Source organism: Labeo rohita, chromosome 24 (genome assembly GCF_022985175.1).
Source record: "Labeo rohita strain BAU-BD-2019 chromosome 24, IGBB_LRoh.1.0, whole genome shotgun sequence".
Lineage (NCBI taxonomy): Eukaryota > Metazoa > Chordata > Actinopteri > Cypriniformes > Cyprinidae > Labeo > Labeo rohita.
Genome location: NC_066892.1, coordinates 5,427,048 through 5,445,392, shown reverse-complemented (window position 1 = coordinate 5,445,392; position 18,345 = coordinate 5,427,048). Strand labels below are relative to the sequence as shown.

At 33.0% G+C, this 18,345-nt stretch overlaps 1 protein-coding gene across 3 annotated transcripts in view; it reads right to left on the bottom strand.

The window, feature by feature from the left end:
* agap3 (ArfGAP with GTPase domain, ankyrin repeat and PH domain 3) overlaps positions 1–18,345 on the bottom strand; it is a 214,151-nt gene that overhangs the window by 73,485 nt on the left and 122,321 nt on the right. For all 3 annotated transcript variants that reach the window (XM_051097602.1, XM_051097604.1, XM_051097601.1), the window contains exons 7-9: positions 16,133–16,260; positions 13,749–13,904; positions 9,311–9,394 (exon numbers count right to left, since the gene is read on the bottom strand). In XM_051097602.1, coding sequence (XP_050953559.1) covers positions 9,311–9,394; positions 13,749–13,904; positions 16,133–16,260 — 368 coding nt within the window. The remainder of the gene's footprint in view (positions 1–9,310; positions 9,395–13,748; positions 13,905–16,132; positions 16,261–18,345) is intronic.

Below are 18,345 nucleotides of genomic sequence, written 5' to 3'. Positions count from 1 at the left end.
CACAGAGGTGTTCAGGGGTGGGCGGCAGGGAGCAAAGGGGGGTTTGGGTGGCCTGTTTTGCCTTAATTAGGGGATTAGGGAAGATTCCTGTGCTCTTTACCACTTCCTGTTGGGAGTGAGAGAGTAGGAGGGCTCTGATGTGTTAACCGGCCAGCCCCGACCCTGAAGGGGACTAATCCACGTGAAGAATACACTACTTGCTGAACATCAGGTGTTGACCCGGGGTCAACTGGGTATCATGGTGTTTACCCGACAATCAAGTCCTAATCCTCTCCTCGCCTTGATCTGATCCCTCCACGGATACATTCTCTCTTCTCAATACAGCTCCATCAACTCAACCACCCGAGAAACACTACTGAAAACCTGTTGACATTTAGGGTCTCTCAAAAAGACTACTTTGTAACATATTTATTTTTTGGATTTAGATAAAAGCGTCAGTGAAATAAAATAAAATAAAATAAATAGGTTCAGGTAACTAATATGTAATAAAATAATAAAAAAGACTAAAAATACATTAGAAAATTTGTTCAGGTGACTAATAAAATAAAATAAAATAGGTTCAGGTAACTAATACGTAATAAAATAAAATAAAATAAAAAAAGACAAAATAAATGAGAAAATACATTCAGGTAACTAATAAATAAAACAAAATCTAAAATAAAATAAAATGAAATATACAATAAAATAAAATGAAATATAAAATATTAATAAATTAATAAATAATAAATATTATAAATATTACAAAATATAAAATAAAATATAATAATAAAATAATAATAAAATAAAAGTATATTAGAAAATAAGTTCAGATAACTAATAAAATAAAATAAAATATTAAATATTAAACTAAACAAAACTAAACTGAAATATTAAAATAAAATAAAAGACTAAAAATACATTACAAAATTGTTCAGGCAACTAACTACTAAATAAAATAAAATATACAATAAAACAAAATGAAATATAAAATATTAAATTAAAATAAAATAAAATAAAATAAAATAAAATAAAATATGTAAAGAACAGATGACAGTAATTTTAATATAATTACATATTATATAAATAATTTAATTAAGTAGTAAAAAGCAAAGCCAAAATAAATTAGCAAAGAAAAAGAGAAGAAAAACAGCTCAAAAAGCAATCTGCCAAATGCATAAAAATTTATTAAAATATTTAAATAAAACGCAATGTGAAATAAAATATAAGTAAAAAAAACTTATTATATATATTATTTTATGACTTTATTGTAGCTCAAACAGTAGTCTACCATGCATAAATAATAAAATAAAATAAAAAAAAAAGCAAATATAGCCATCTTTTAATTTACTTGATAACTTCTCCAGATCTGACCGATATAAAGAAAAGCTGTAGTTTAGTGCTTTGTTTAAACTTGTGTTCTTGGCTGTATTTGGTTTCTACAAGTGTTGTTTATTAAGCAGCAGATATCTTTTAGCTGAACTGGCTTTTCATTATTTGTTCAATAATGCTTGTGTTCCTACAAAAGAGTTATTGGTTTGCCAATCAAATAAATGAAACAGGCAGCCGGGTGAGCTCTTCTGCCAACGGCTTCTGTGTTTGTACATGAGCGTCACAGTAGTCACGTCTGTTTGGAACAGTCATGGATGCATAAACATGATCAGTGGAATCACAGCCCACAGTGCTGAAACAGATCAATGCTAAAGCAAAGAAATATGAACGTCCAGCAGCAATAAAAAGAACGTAAAGCAATTTATACAGGGTGGATTAACTTGACAAATGACCTCGATGTACTTTAATAATTCAGGTATTATACAATCTTATGAAATCATTAAAACACATTCAGCCTATTCCTTACAAAAAGTACTGGGTTAACATGAAGTACCATGTTTTATTTGACTTGTTCACTATTATTTGAAGTCTGCGTTAAAGTATCATAAATATAAATATTAAAAATTTAAATAAAGTCCCATATTACCATCTCAGTAACATCATCAGTGTACTACAGCTTCATTGCAGTCATTTGTTTTTGTAAAAGATACATTACTGGCATACAGCGATTTTTATTCTAATTCAGTTTCTAAAAAATGCACATTTTGAGTATAAAATAATAGAAAAGATTATGTAAATAAATAAATAATATATTTATAATTTAATACATTTATACTTCAAAATAATTATGAATCATGGTAGTGTTTGTTGTACTGTCTTGAGATAGATCATAAATTACATTACAGTAAATTGAGTACAAAATAATAAAATAATAAAATACATCAATGGCGTACAGCAATTTTTATTTTAATTTAGTTTTTTTTTTAAAAAAACTATTCTGAGTATAAAATAATATAAAAAATTATGTAAATAAAAAAAAATATATATATTTATACTTTAAGAATTATAAATCATGATACTGTTTGTTGTATTGGCCTAAGAATAAATAATAAACTGCACTACAGTAAATGTATAGAAACACTGAAATAAATAAATAACAGTCCATATCGAGTATAACATAATACAATTTCTGTAAATAAATCAGTTAATAATGTAAATTACTAGTAGAAAATAATAGAAAAATGAATGTAAACAAGTAAATAAATGGCATTACAGTCCAGTATAAAATAATAACATTTATGCAAATAAATTGTATCACAATATATTTTGAGTATAAATAGAAAAAATAATGTAAATAAATCAATAAATTGCATTACAGTAAATTTTGAGAATAAAATTAATGTAAATAAGCAAATAAATGGCATTACAGACCATTTTGAGTATAAAATAATAAAATGTGTGCAAATAAATTGCATTACAGTAAATTTACAGAAACACTGAAATAAATAGATAGATAAATACGTAAATAAATAACAGTCCATTCTGAGTATAAAATATTAAAATTTATGTAAATAAATCAGCATATCACGTAAATTCAGTATAAAATAATAGAAAACATAAGTAATGTAAATATAATGTAAATACGTAAATAAATGGCATTAGTCCATTTTGAGTATAAAAATAAAATGTATGCAAATAAACTGCATTACAATAATTTTTGAATATAAATAGAAACATTTATGTAAATAAATAAATCATTAAACAAAATTGTTTCAGTAAATTTCAATAAATTTTGAGCACAAAATAATAGAAAATTTGATGTAAATGAGAAAAATAAATGGCAGCCCATTTTCAGTATAAAAAATATGCAAATAAATTGCATTACATTAAAATTTGAGTATAAATAGAAAAATGTACGTAAATAAAAAAAAATAATAATTGTATTAGAGTAAATGTTAAGTACAAAATCTAATTGATGTAAATAAGTAAATAAATGACATTACAGTCCATTTTAAGTATATAAAATAATAGAAATTTTGATGCAAATAAACTGCATTACAGTAAATGTATAGAAACATTTAAATAAATAGATAAATACATAAATACATAAATAACAGTCCATTTTGAATATAAAATATTAAAATTTATGTAAATAGATCAGCATATCATGTAAATTCAGTATAAAATAACAGAAAATGTATATGTAAATATATAATATATTGAGTATAAAAATCAAATTTATGCAAATAAATTGCATTACAATAATTTTGAATATAAACAGAAACATTTATGCAAATAAGTAAATAAATAAATCAATAATCAAAATTTTCAGTAAATTTCAGCAAATTTTGAGTATAAAATAAAAGAAAATTTGATGTAAATTTAAATCTAAATTATACATTTTGATTTAAATAAATTGCATTACAGTAATACAAGTAAAAAAAAAACTGATTATAAAATAGCAGAAAGTTTGATGGAAATAAACTGCATTACAGTATATTTTTAGTAGTATAAGAAATTTCAATTAGGACGGGGAATAGGTAGGATATATAGGTGGGAATAATGGGAATTACAAAAATAAAATAAAATTAAATTAAACAATAAGGCATTATGTCAATGCACAAATTAAAAATGAAAACTAAAATATAAAAAATAAAATACAGTAAAATCACAAAAAAGCATAAAATATTAAAATAAAATACGGGGAAAATGTGACGTAGTTGTCATGAGATTATACATAACACATACAAAAAGTGTCTTCGAAAAATCACCGTAATGCAAAAGGTACTTATTTACATTAGACTCCTGTTTACCAAGATCAACATCCCATTACAAATGCCTTATTTAAGGCACACACCTGTCTATCCTCTATCTCCTAAATCTACAGACACACAGACAGCGACCCCTCTCTTCCTGCAGCTCAAACAGACACGTCTATCATCAGGCCGGCCTCCGTTCGGTGGTCAGCGGAGGGGGAAAGAAAGAGGAACTTACTGGGATTAAACACAAAAGCCTTGTGTTGACAGTCTCCCTGTGTCACCCCTGAGCTATCACTGCTATTGTTGTCCTTATTTACCATTTTTACTGATTGGGAGGGGTGTGGGGGGGGGTCCACAGTGTGTAATTTGCCCAGTGGGAGGTAATTATACTCCCATGGCACTTTGATCTTTCTGACTGTGCATTTGACTGGCCGGGCAATCAGCTCTATTGAAAGGTATCCCAGCATGGCCGGCGTCCCCCCCCTTCTCCTTTACTCTCCACTACAGACAAACAGATTACAATGACGGCTCTTAAAGGGATAATCTTTAAAGCTGGAGTGTAATTGATGTACAATGGAGGTAAAGTAAAGGAGGCTGACTGAGGGGATATAGACGTGTGATATGTTAACTGTGAGAGAGACGCGGCACCCCCGTCTTCGCAATGCTATGATCCATATACACCTGATTGCTCATGCATTTTTCATTTAAAAAAACTGAAACTGAGGTTAATTTACTCAATTTATAATAAAATAGCCTCATGCAAATTGTACTCCAGGTACTTTTTTCAGAGCACACAACAGAATTGCATTGAATTACAAAATGAATTTAACAAAAAAATTGTTTCTAAACTACTCTATAAACTACTACAGTATTTGTAAACTGCTATCTGTAAAATATTTGTAAACTAGCTTTTTAAACTACTTCTAAATTACCTTATCTGGAAACTTTTTATAAACTACTTTCAAACTAGTTTATTTATATATTATTATTTGGACTATAAAATAAGTAAAAAAAAAATTATGCAAATAAATTGCATGACAATAAAGTAAGAAAAAAAATATATTACGTGCATTATATTAAAGTTTTTAAGTATAAAATAATAGAAAATGCTGTAAAAATGTCACTGAGAAGCATTATTGTGGGAATAACTGAAGTTACAAAATTTAAATAAAAACAAACAATAAAATGCAAAAGAAAAGGACATTATGTTAATGCACATTTCACTTAAATCTAATGGTAAAAATAAAATAAAAAAATAAAAATAGGGGAAAATGCAATGTAATTGTCATGAGAAATATTTGTAACTTAGTTTTGTAAACTAATTCTAAACTACCTTATTTGTAAACCACTATGTAAACCTTTCTAAACCACTTTTAAACTAGTCTATTTATATTTGATCATTTTTTTGGAAGTGATTTATACTTTTGTAAATCATTTTGTTTAAACTACTACATTTGGAAACTATCTTGGCAAAAATTTCTAAAACACTTCAGTAAACTCCATCTTAACTACTTTGATTTGAAAACTACCTTTGTAAACCACTTCTATTACTATTTTATTTGTCAATTATTTCTAAACTACTTTGAAATGACTATTTGTAAACTATTGCTAAACTAGTTTTGTAAACAAGCTCTAAGCTACCTTGAAATATTATCATTTAAAAACAATTTCTGAACTACTTTTTGGAAGCTACTTCTAAACAATTTTATTTGGAAACTATTTCTAAACTACTTTAAAATGTCTATTTCTAAACTATTTCTAAAATAGTTTTGTAGAAAAGTTTTAAACAACCTTGAAAAAAGATCATTTGAAAGCTATTTCTGAACTTTTTGGAATCAACTTTAAACTATTTTATTTGGTAACTATTTCTAAACTACTTTGAAATTTTTATTTGTAAACTACTTCTAAACTAGTTTTGTAATAAAAGTTCTTAACTACTTAATTTCACTTCTAAACCATTTTAATTGAAAACTATATCTAAACTAGCTTTGTAAACTACTTCTGTTGGCATTTTATTTGTAAACTATTTCTACTTTAAAATGACTATTTGTTAACTACTCACTTTGTAAACGAACTCTAAACTTCTTTTAAAAATTATAATTTAAAAACTATTTCTTAATGACCTTTGAAAGCTACTTCTAAACAATCTTATTTGTAAACTATTTCTAAACTACTTTGAAATTACTTTTTGTAAACTAATTCTAAACCAGTTTTGTAATAAAAGTTCTAAACTACCTAATTTTACTAAAGTATTATTTGAAAACTATTTCTAAACTAGCTTTGTAAACTACTTCTATTGCCATTTTATTTGTAAACTATGTCTACTTTGAAATGACTATTTGTAAACTACTTTTAAACTAGTTTTGAAAACAAGCTCTAAACTGCTTTGAAAAATTATCATTTAAAAACTATTTCTGAACGACTTTTGAAAGCTACTTCTAAACTGTTTTATTTGTAAACTATTTCTAAACTACTTTGAAATGACTATTTGTAAACTAACTCTAAACCAGTTTTGTAAACGAGTTCTAAACTACCTTGAAAATTATAAAATATAAACCATTTCTGAACTACTGTTTGGAAGCTACTTGTAAACAATTTTATTTGTAAACTACTTCTAAACTAGTTCGGTAAACAAGTTCTAAACTACCTTGAGTTAAAAATTACCAAAACTATTTCTGAACTACTATTTGATGGCAACTTCTAAATGTTTTGCAAACTATTTCTAAGCTACTTTGAAGTGACTATTTGTAAACTACTTCTAAACTAATTTTGTAAACAAGTTCTAAACTACCCTGAAAATGATTAATTAAAAACTATTTCTGAACTACTTTGAAATGACTATTTGTAAACTAAATAAAAAATATTTCTAAACTAGTTTTGTAAATGAGTTCTAAACTATTTGGAAGTTTCTTCTAAACAATTTTATTTGTAAATTATTTCTAAACTACTTCGAAATGACTATTTGTAAACTATTTCTAAACTAGTTTTGTAAACAAGTTCTAAACTACCTTGAAAACTATTTCTCAACTACTATTTGGAACCTACATTCTAAACAATTTTATCTGGAAACTATTTCTAAACTACTAAATAAAAACTATGTCTAAATTAGTGCTCCAAACTATTTCTAAACTGTCTTTGTAAACTACTTCATTTGAAATCTACTATCTGTAAACTACTTCTAAACTATCTTATTTGTAAACTGCTATTTGGAAATTATTTCTAAACCGCCTTTGAAAACTACTTCTGAACTACTTAATTTGGAACTACTATTTGGAAACTACTTTTAAACTACTAAATGGAAACTATTTCTAAATATACATGGAAACTACTTTGAAATTACTTTATTTGTAAACTATTTCTAGTAAACGAGCTCTAAAATACCTTGAAAAATTACCATTTTAAAACTATTTCTAAACAACTTCTAAATTTATTTAGAACCTATTTCTAATCTACTATATGAAAACTACTGTTTGGAAATGATTTAAACTGCCTTTGTAAACTACTATTTGGAAGCTACTTCTAAACAATTTTATCTGAAAACTATTTCTAAACTACTACATTGAAACCATTTCTAAATATACACTGAAACTCCTCTGAAATGACTTTATTTGTAAAATATTTTGTGAACGTATGTAAACTACTGCGTGCAACCGGAAAAGAGGTTGCATGTGACACTTGTCAATGTGACAATGCTAATCTCCAGCAGGGGTTAAAGGTTAAGGCTAGGGTTAATTTGAAAATTGAATCAGAGGCTCAAAAAAGAACAAATGAATGAACAACTCTACTAAAGAAAAATAAATATTTGACAGCTACTCCGTCAAGAGCTACTGCTAATTACCAAGGAGAATCCTTTCAAAAGCACATTAGCTCTTTCTGATGTCAGGCGTGATATTTCACAAAACAGAATTCAATTTCTGTTCAAACCCATACAATCAATAAAATGGACTAATGTAGAATGTAAAGATTTTTAGACATTTTTATCCTGAGTGTTAAAGGTTGCCAAAAGTTTCAGTACATTATTAAAAAAAGAGTTTTAAATCATATTTGTGACCCTGGACCACAAAACCAGTCATAAGGGTCAATTTTTTAAATTGATTTATAAACAAAAATCTGAAAGCTGAATAAATAAGCTTTCCATTGATGTATGCTTTGTTAGGATAGAATACAGCTATTTGAAAATTTGAAATCTGAGGGTGCAAAAAATCAAAATACTGAGAAAATCGTCTTTAAAGTTGTCCAAATGAAGGTTTTAGCAATGCATAATACTAATCAAAATTGATATATTTACAGTAGGAAATTAAGGAATTTAACAAAATATCTTTATGGAACATGATCTTTACGTAACATCCTAATGATTTTTGGCATAAAAGAAAAAACGATAATTTTGACCCATACAATGTATTTTTGGCTACTGCTACAAATATACCCATGCTACTTATGCCAGTGGTCCAGGGTCACATTAGGTGAAATCTTATTAAAAAAAAAAATAATACTAATAATTACAGGAAATTTCAAAGAACACACTTAGTTTTATAAATCATATTAAATTATAAAAAAAAAAAAAATGCACCAAAAACACATTTTCTTACCATGGCAAGTTGGCTATAAAAAGACAATTATTTAATACAAAAATAAAAAATTAATAAATAAATAAAAATTACACACACACACACACACACACATACATACATACATACATACATACATACATACACAAATATATACATACACAAATATATATATATATATATATATATGTATATATATATTTCTTAACATGTGCGTTCATGGACAATTAAAACACATCATGAGACAAAAAGCCCAAAGACTGAGTACCAATTTCTAAAAATGTTGCAATCGATTCACAAAAAGATTTTGGAGAAAAGAGTAAGTTGCCAAATTATTGTGATATGCAATTTTAATATACATAATATAATTATAATTACATACATATAATTCTGCATACCAACTACCACCATTACCAACATCAGGTTAGACAGAAGTGAACATGAACTGTGTTACAGTGACCTCTGTTGGTCACACAAAGAAACTGACTGAGAAAGCCCAAAACAATCAAGTTCATAATTTGCATGCTATTTTAGAGCCAACACACACTTAAAATTCATATATGCACACAAAAACACTACTTAGGAGATCTGACTAATCCTCATAAACGGTGTACAGTCCAACCCCATAACAGTGTACTTACCTCACATAATGAGCGTACAAATGCGGTAACGTACCTGTTTGATGGGTATGGCCCTTCCACTCCCTATACTGTCAGTTTTACTCTCAATGCTCTTTGTCTGATCACTGGCTTTCCGTGACTGCAAAGAAACAAGACAAGATGTCAGTTGCAAAGAACAAACTGGAAACACACATGGAGGTGGGGAAGGGTGTGTGTGTGTGTGAGTTGTGCCTTAACTCTAGTGTGTGTGCACGTGTGAAGTGAGTGAAGGTGTGTGTGTGGTGGGGGACAACATAAAATCGCAAGAAAAAGGCTCAAATAAACGCGCAAGCAGAACGGTGCAAACATACAGCAGCACATTGAACGTGCAGTATATATATAAAGATATATTTACACAGACCAGGACAGACACACAGAACAAAAACGACAACGGAAAATATCAAATTCGACACACTTAGTCCCCCAAGAGCTCTTTTGTGATCTTTGGCGCCTCCCTGTGGCTTTACCAACCACAGACGCATCAGATTCAAACAATACAAGAATGCAGCTTTATATACAAATGCGAGAAAGAGGGGAAAAAAAGAAGGGGTTAATACGGTGCATGGTTTCTGACAGCGTCCACCTGTTGAAGACATTTGATAAACGTCTCAGATGAGAATAAAAAAAAGATTTTGAATTAGGGTTAGATTCACAAACATTTCAAGAATGTTTCAAATTAGGTTATACATCATTCCAGTTCTGGATTTCAAGACGTCTTCGCAGCTAAAAATGGCATTCGGGAAAGAGCAAATGTTAAACAATGAATTCTCTCATACAAAATGACCCACAATGCAACATGAATGCGCACTCATACCTGACAGACAACGTTATGGCGCTCATTCGCAAATGTTTCATGATCGACTCAAATAAACTAGGCTAAAGTGTATTTTTCAACAGTTTATTTTTTCGTTTGGATATATACAGACACCATACAAATCAAGTCACAGGTTTACGTGGAAATAGTCAACAGGCAGAGCCACACATTGCAGTTCCCACAAGAGAGAGAGTTTGACTAAAGAGGCGCTGTTTCATATATCTCATATATGTATAGAATATACTTTCTATAGAATACCATTGGAAATCAAATTCAATACAAGATATACGGCAGTCTATATTTGTCCATTATTGAATGATATAAAAAAAACTAAACAGTGTGCAACGCATGAAACAGTTCAATCTTAGCACATGAAACTAAAAAAATGAATAAGCAAAAACAATCAAATCAAAAAAAAGAACAAAATAATGGCTCTGGGTCACAAAGAGATACTACATTCATACAAGTCGGTGCATTTCGCTCACGCTTCTCTACTATGAAGGCCTTCATATCGGTCACGCTTCGCACCGAGCGAGTAAAACCGCGTCCGGGCGTCGCCGCAGCACCCGTATCAACTAAACGGACGGCTTTATAAACGAATCACAACGCGACGTGACGTCTCAGGGCGTCATGTGACATCATGTGAGTTTCACAGTTAAAGGTGGTCAGCATATCGAACAAGCAAGCTATGTCATCCGGAATCCGGATTCACATCTTTTTATTGTTGAGGGATCCGTCGCTATGCGACCGTGCAGCATCAGGACCTCGACTAGCATCACATCCCAGTGCGACGCGGTTTACAAAGCCGCGGCCTTGTTAATAAAGATGACCCGGAGGCGCGGGCCGCGGTTCGCAGCGCTCGGTGTGAAGCGTGACTAGCTAAACTAACCCATCAGACACAAAGAAAAGACAAAAAAAAAAGGAAAGTAAACAGAGAATATCTTGGCATTCGGAATAACTGTCCGTTTTGGAATTACAAAGCATCCTTTTGATTAAATTTCGGGCGTTGGCGATGGCTATTGTCCAGTGTGTGTGATAATAAAATGACTGATTATGATTCAGTTCAGTGTGTTCGTGTAACGCAAGTTCGAGATCTGTCTTTGTTTCTGTCCAACCAAATGTCCTTAAACTCCACCATGGCTGCCAAGGGGCAAGCGTCCAAGAAAGCCATGGTGATACCCACGATGCAATGCGGGCTATTAGGGGGAATAAAGCAGCGCTTGTTCGCTCCTCCTCACTGAGGACCCCCTCCCATAATGCATTGCGCTCGTACCACCACCAACACCAACCAAGGGCTCGTCTAATTGAGGAGAAGCTGGAAAGCCCTTTTAGTTGAAGAAAGGTTGGAAACAGAAGAACAAATCTGGAAATATCGACAAAAACAGTTCAACACTTTGGTCACGGGGAGAAACAAAAAAAAAAAAAGCAATGGGTCGCAAAAAATGCGAAGACATCTACATTGGAGGTGATGGCGGATGTGGTATGGTTATTGGCTTTTTACAGGGCAAGAGAGTGATGATGTGTGGAGAAATCAGAACTTAAAATCAAATCAAATAAACCCCTTCCCTCTTCCCGTTCTCTCACAGAATGGAAATAAACAGACGCCACATTAGACCAATGACAAAAATGGTCGTTTTAAGTCTCATGGAAGCACTGTGCTTGGTTTCCTGTCCTCGGCTGACATCTAGTGGCAAAGACACACACTTATGAATGATATTCATGAGAGAATGTTGTGAATTATGAGGTGACAGGAAATATTACTAAATCGGCAAACTGTTCTTTTTATATTATTCAATAATTAGCTTTAAATTATTTAAAAAGTAATTGTTATAATATTTTTAACAAAATATTTAATTATGGCTTTCTTTAAAATGTAAATATTTGATTTTTTATTTAGGATATGGAACAAAATTATTCATTACTGATTGCAAACAAAAAAATGCTAAATTTTTATTCAGTCTTACCTAAATTTATTGGCACTGCTATATGTATATGAAGAGTTTATTTGCAAAAACATTTTCAAAAATCATGTTTTTTTATGTGTGTTAGTTATGTGTATTTTTTAGTTAGTTTTACTGTACATCAAAATAACCCAACTGCAGTTTGACTGAGATTATTTGGAATGCACAATGAAAAAACATGATTTTTTGCAAACAAACTCTTTATATACATCTATATATTATATATTTTATATATTTTCTTTCTTTGTAGGTGACTGTAACAAATTTACTCTTTCACTATGACCAAAAGGACTATGACTATAAGGCCACTCTTGACTTGGAACGCTAAAATAATATCCAACATAAATTGTATGATTTTGAAAAAAGCTGCCGAAAAGTCGTGATCAGCTAGCGAACACAAAGCAAAGGCTTTCCTCATTTTTTCGCATGCTATTTCTGAAAATTTCGCTCGGAGTGGCTATTATGATCCAATTGCCAATGAGATGACTGGTTAGAGATGTCGTCGAAAAGGGGAAATTAGTAACCGATCCAGATCTCCCGTCCGTCTTCTGAACGTCGCAGAGAGGCAGCGTGGCCCCGCCCTCCTCGGTATGGCTCCTCCCACTCTCCCTCCCCGCCCTCACCCCAGTTCCCGCCCACACCGTAAGTCCGGCTCCTCAGAAGGTCATGAGTTGAAACTCCCGTTCGCTCTGCCACTCGGGCACCCAGACGGGGTAGGTGGCGTGCTTCGGCTCCGTTACGCGCACCGGCAGAGCGTCGTGTCTCGCGTGGACGGGGTTAGACACGACCTAGCAGGGAGGGAGGGAGAAACAGGACAGGGGACGCTAGCACAAGAGCCGCCACTGCCGCAGCCAATCACCTTGCGGGATCCTTCTGATTGGAGGACACTTTGGGGGGGGGAATGGGGACAAATTCGATTGGTTATTAGGGGCGGGGTGATTGGCTGAATGGACAAAGGTGGATCTTGATTGGTTAGATTGGAGATGGTGGTGTTGCTAGTACAGTGTGTGTGGCTCTGCCTCTCTCTCTCTCTGTCTGGCTCCAGCGGAAAGACACGCTAGGTGAATGTCTGTTAAAGAAGAGAAGGGGGCGGGGCTTGCTAGGGAATACTGCTGATTGACACAGTGAAATTAGGAAGGGCAAAGGGATAGCATCAGTATCGGGGAGGGCAGGTATTCAAATCCAGAGAAGATAAAAAGCTAAGTTCTCTTGGTGTAAAGCTTCTTTAAATTTACAGGACGAGGCAAAATCAAAACGGCGAAAATAAAAAACTATAGCGAAGCGTCTTTCCTTTTCCTAAACATCCCTCGTCATTATTAAATGCTTGCCTCCTCGCGTTTACTGAAAATATGTAGCTATAAAAAGCATGTGGTCATGCGCTTCTGTGGTAGCGGAGGCAGGAGGGATTCAGTTACGCTTAGCTCCGTATCTCCCTCTTGTGGTCAGAGATGGCATTACACTCTCTGGCTTTGCCCTCCACTGCCCTGGGTTTGAGGGGAAAAGGGGAGTGATGAGACCTAAGGGCAGATCCACTCACTGCAGACCTAGAAACAGCTTCTTTCTAGCTCACTGGCCGTCTGAAAGCAGCAGGGGCTGCTGGGAGATCTGCAGTCAGGGGAAGTCCAGCACTCTCAGTAGTGGGAGTGCGTGGTGCTCTGCATTAGCTGCCTCATACTTACTGTGAAGATGTTGGAGCGCCGTTTGGACTGCTTGCGGATGGGTGTGGGAGTGTTGGAGGCGGCCACCGTCTCGATGCGCATCTCCCTCTGGCTTATGCTGGGGGTGGAGGGAACTGAGGAGGAGTAATCGCTGAACGCGCCTCCTCCATTAGCAGCCTGAAACAAACAGAGGGGGAATGGATAGATAGATAGATAGATAGACAGATAGATAGACAGACAGATAGATAGATAGATAGATAGATAGATAGATAGATAGACAGAAAGGTAGATAGGTAGATAGATATTTTGGGGAAAGCAATTAAGAATAGAAAAGGAGCAAGAGAGATATAGTGAACATTAAATTATCAGCATGATTTTCTCAATTTTGACAGATAGCAAATTTTATAGAGTTTATTATAGTTCATAGAGGCCTGTTCTTCCATCCAAACTCTCTTACTTGCACTACAGTATGCATATAAATACGGTGATAGGAAAGCACACTTGAGTGTGCAGTAAAACAAAATTGATACCACCCCTGCTGAAAAAAACAACTAAAACCAGCCTAAACTGGTCTTAGCTGGTTTAAGCTGGAAGTAGCGGGTTTTAGCTGGTCTCCCAGCCTGGCTAGGCTGGTCAAGGTGGTTTTAGCTGGTTTATCTAGCTGGTCTCCCAGCCTGACCAGCTAAGGAAGTGGCCAAAAGTACTCTAAAACTAGCCTGCTGACCAGCTATGACTAGCTAAGACCAGCCTGGATGACCAGCATAAGCTGGTTGGCTGGTTTTAGCTGTTTTTTCAGCAGGGAAGTATGCCTTTTATTGCATTAAAGGTATAGTTCATGCAAAAATGAAAATTCTGTCATTAATTACTCACGCTCATGTCATTCCAAAACCGTAAGACCATCGTTCATCTTAGGAACACAAATTAAGATATTTTTGATGAAGTCAGAAAGATTTCTGATCCTGCATTTGAAACAGCAATGCAACTGACACGTTCAAGGTCCAGAAAGGCAGTAAGAACATTGTCATGGTACCTCGTGAACACGTTGAAGACTGACACGGAAGAGAGGAGATTGCTGAACGAAGTCAATATTTTTGTTTCTTTGAGCACAAAAAGTATTCTCGTAGCATCATAACATTACAGTTGAACCACTGATGTCACATGGACTATTGTAATGATGTCCTTACTACCTTTCTGTACCTTGAATGTGTCAGTTGCACTGCTGTCTATGCATGGACAGAATGCTCTCGGATTTCATCAAAAATATCTTTATTTGTGTTTTGAAGATGAACAAAAGTCTTTTGGGTTTGTAACAACATGAGGGTGAGTAATTAATAGGGCTGCCCTCAACTAAAGATTGTTCTGGTTGACTAGTAGTTGTTCAATGAAGGATTAGTCAACTATTAGTCACACTTTTAATAAACCATTTAAATTATAATACTGAGCCTTTAATTGGCTACATAGCCTAATATATTGTATTAGATATTATAATTATGAATGTTTCAGGGAAAAACAGCTAGGAGACTGCCTTAACATTTTAATAATTTATTGTTTTCGCTTAAGAGATGAAGTCGGCGACTCTGACTCGTCATCTCCGCAGTAGTGGATCCGCCTGCATGCACGTTTCATACGGATTACGTAATCGGAGAATATTTGTTTTCTATTTCAGTTGGTTTATTTAAAAGTAGACATTTCACTCTCCATAGACAGCCTATATTTTTCATGTCTGTAAGACAAGTATACACAGAGTTTCGAAGTTTCGTGCTCAAGAGACCGTGACAGCAGAAAGCGCATCCTGTTTGCTTTCATTATTTTACAAAAGCGCAATGTTTTGTTGTTACTCTGAGTGCACACAAATAAATGTAGAGTCTTTACAGATTCAAAAGCTGTATTACATTTATTTGTATGGCCAAAATTGAGTATTTTAAGTGGAAGTGACCGCACCGACGCCTCCATCTGTCATTCAGCTTTCACACTCCGCACAGACACTTCAATAGAGCACATTTTTCTAGGTTAACATTAGATTGAGCGCCCATGTAAAGTTGCTACTACTTACATATTTCAGACGAAAAGCCATATTTGAGGTCAATGAATGATAGGTGAGTGTTTGGACTAACTGGTTGACTAACGATTAGCCGACTATTAGGAGGCAGCCCTAGTAATTAATGACAGATTTTTTCATTTTTGAGTAAACTATTCTTTTAAATATCACAGCTACTACAATTACTATTATTGTTGTAAAACTATAATAAATATTTCTGTAATTTTATTTATTTTATTTAGTTAAGACACTTTAAGTAAAAAATAATAACTATTTTGTAAAATTGCAGTTTGCATGCTAGCTGCTTCAGGACAGGTTTTGGCTGACTGAGGCTGATCCTAGATCAGCACAAACGCCCCAGACTCACCTGATTGATGTGTACAGAGGGGATGGACGCGGCCGGGACCGACGAGTGGCTGGGAGAGTTGGGCAGAGATTTACACGGACCAATAGAAAGCTGTTGTTTTTTCCTCAGCGCCACCACTTTCTGAGCAACTGCAATCACATATCATAAATAAGCTATGAAATTAAAAGTGAGAGTAAAGACATTTATCATTTTATAATTTTATGTTTTCTTCTTCTAAAAAAAAAAAAAAAAAAAAAACAATCAGCAAATCAGCACATTAGAATGATTTCTGAAGGATCATGAGACACTGAAGACTGGAGTAATGATGTTGAAAATTCAGCTTTGCATCCCAGGAATAAATTAAATCTTACAATATATTACAATAGAAAAAAGTTATTTTAAATTGCAATAATATTTCACAATTTTACTGTATTTTTGATCAAATAAATAAGAGACTTTCAATAAAAATCTTATCAACCATAAACTTTTAAACGATAGTTTAAGTATTTGCCCACCTTATACACTATTTACAATAATACAATAAATAGCATTGATTTAAAAATATAAAATGTAACATTAAATAAAAAAATACAATTAAAATATTTTAAAAAAAAAAAATTACATAGTACTGTCAAATGATTAATCACGATTAATCACATCCAAAATAAAAGCTAAATATATTTAATATATAAAAATAACATTTTTCTTAAATATATACATGCATGTGTGTGTATTTATACATACATAATACATATACAGAGTACCCACACATATTATGTAAACAAAAACTTTTATTTTGCATGCGATTAATTGCGATTAATCGTTTGACAGCACTATTACATATAAAACAGTGTAAACATAAAAACATTTTATCATGTTTTGCACAGTTACTCTATATAATAGCAGCTTTTGTTGTTTTAGTCCTGCATATGACCAACTACAGTATATGCATATGGAAACAATTAATAATTTATAGTCTATTAAAAGCTCAAAATGTCTCTCAAAGTCACTGATTTGCAGTAACAATAAGAAAAGACTACAAAGTAATTTATTTGCAAACATAAAGGGTGATACATTTCAGACATTCAGTGCTTATTATTTTGGTAGGGACATGTTCATAACTTATGTACAGTACGTTATGATTTTTCAGCTCTAATTCAATTGTAATGACGCCCATAAGGTTTCTTCCCCAGCTGTGAAATGTTTCTGTGCAGATTTATTGCATAAAACTAGAAACCCTGGAGAACTACAGTGTGCCTACGGTCATTTAACAAGTGACTCAACATTATTCACTTTTACTTTTTGCAAAAACAAAGAAGAAAGAAAGAAACGGCAAAGTCGAGATGATGTCGATCCGTCTGCGTTTTCAAAGAGTCGAACGGTTCAACAGACAACATACGCATCTCTGTCTTTTAATTATTTCAAATGCAGCCCGAGGAGGCAATTACACGCAGGAGAAAACAGCAACCGTCAACACCCCGGCAATAAAGGCAGGGACGAGAGAAATCCATCCTGACAACTATGATATTGGAGAGCGTGGAGGAAACTGCAACACCGCGGAGCAATAAAGCCGCTCGTATTATCGCAGGAGGAAGTCTCACATGGATATATAGAGCGGCGATACCAGATTACTGCGCCGCTGCTTGATAAATACTTATGTAATATGTATTTCTAGGTGCTGTGAATCCACTTTACCTCGAGCAGGCGGCAAGAGGGACACAAAAGAGATGTGTGGGCAGGTTTCTGTAGCTTACTCTCCGATACATTCATGCCACATGACGACGGTGGGCGGAAGAGAGCGCTATCAGTGAACTCAGAGTGCCAGTGATATTCCAGCTGGTTTTTAGGATTGTTCGTAAATGCACGACGTAAAAACACGCTGGTAAAACACAGCTCTTTGTTAGATGAGGAGATAAAAGCAGGATCCAGAAGAAAGATAGAGCACTGAACGATGATGCTTTCAGAATGGCTCACAACCATCCATAATATAATACAATAAGCTAATTATATAATACTAAATACCCTCTTTATGATCATACCTTTTAAGATTAATACATTAAAATACATTACCAGTACCAAACTTCACAGAGATTGATCACTATTGTTGTCTTATGATGACCTAAGTGTCTGAAAACCAGCATGCAATGAATGTTTTAACTGATTTGTAATTATTGCATTACCTCTGCTTTTTGACATAATAAAAAAAATATTATTTGACTACAGCAACAAAGCAT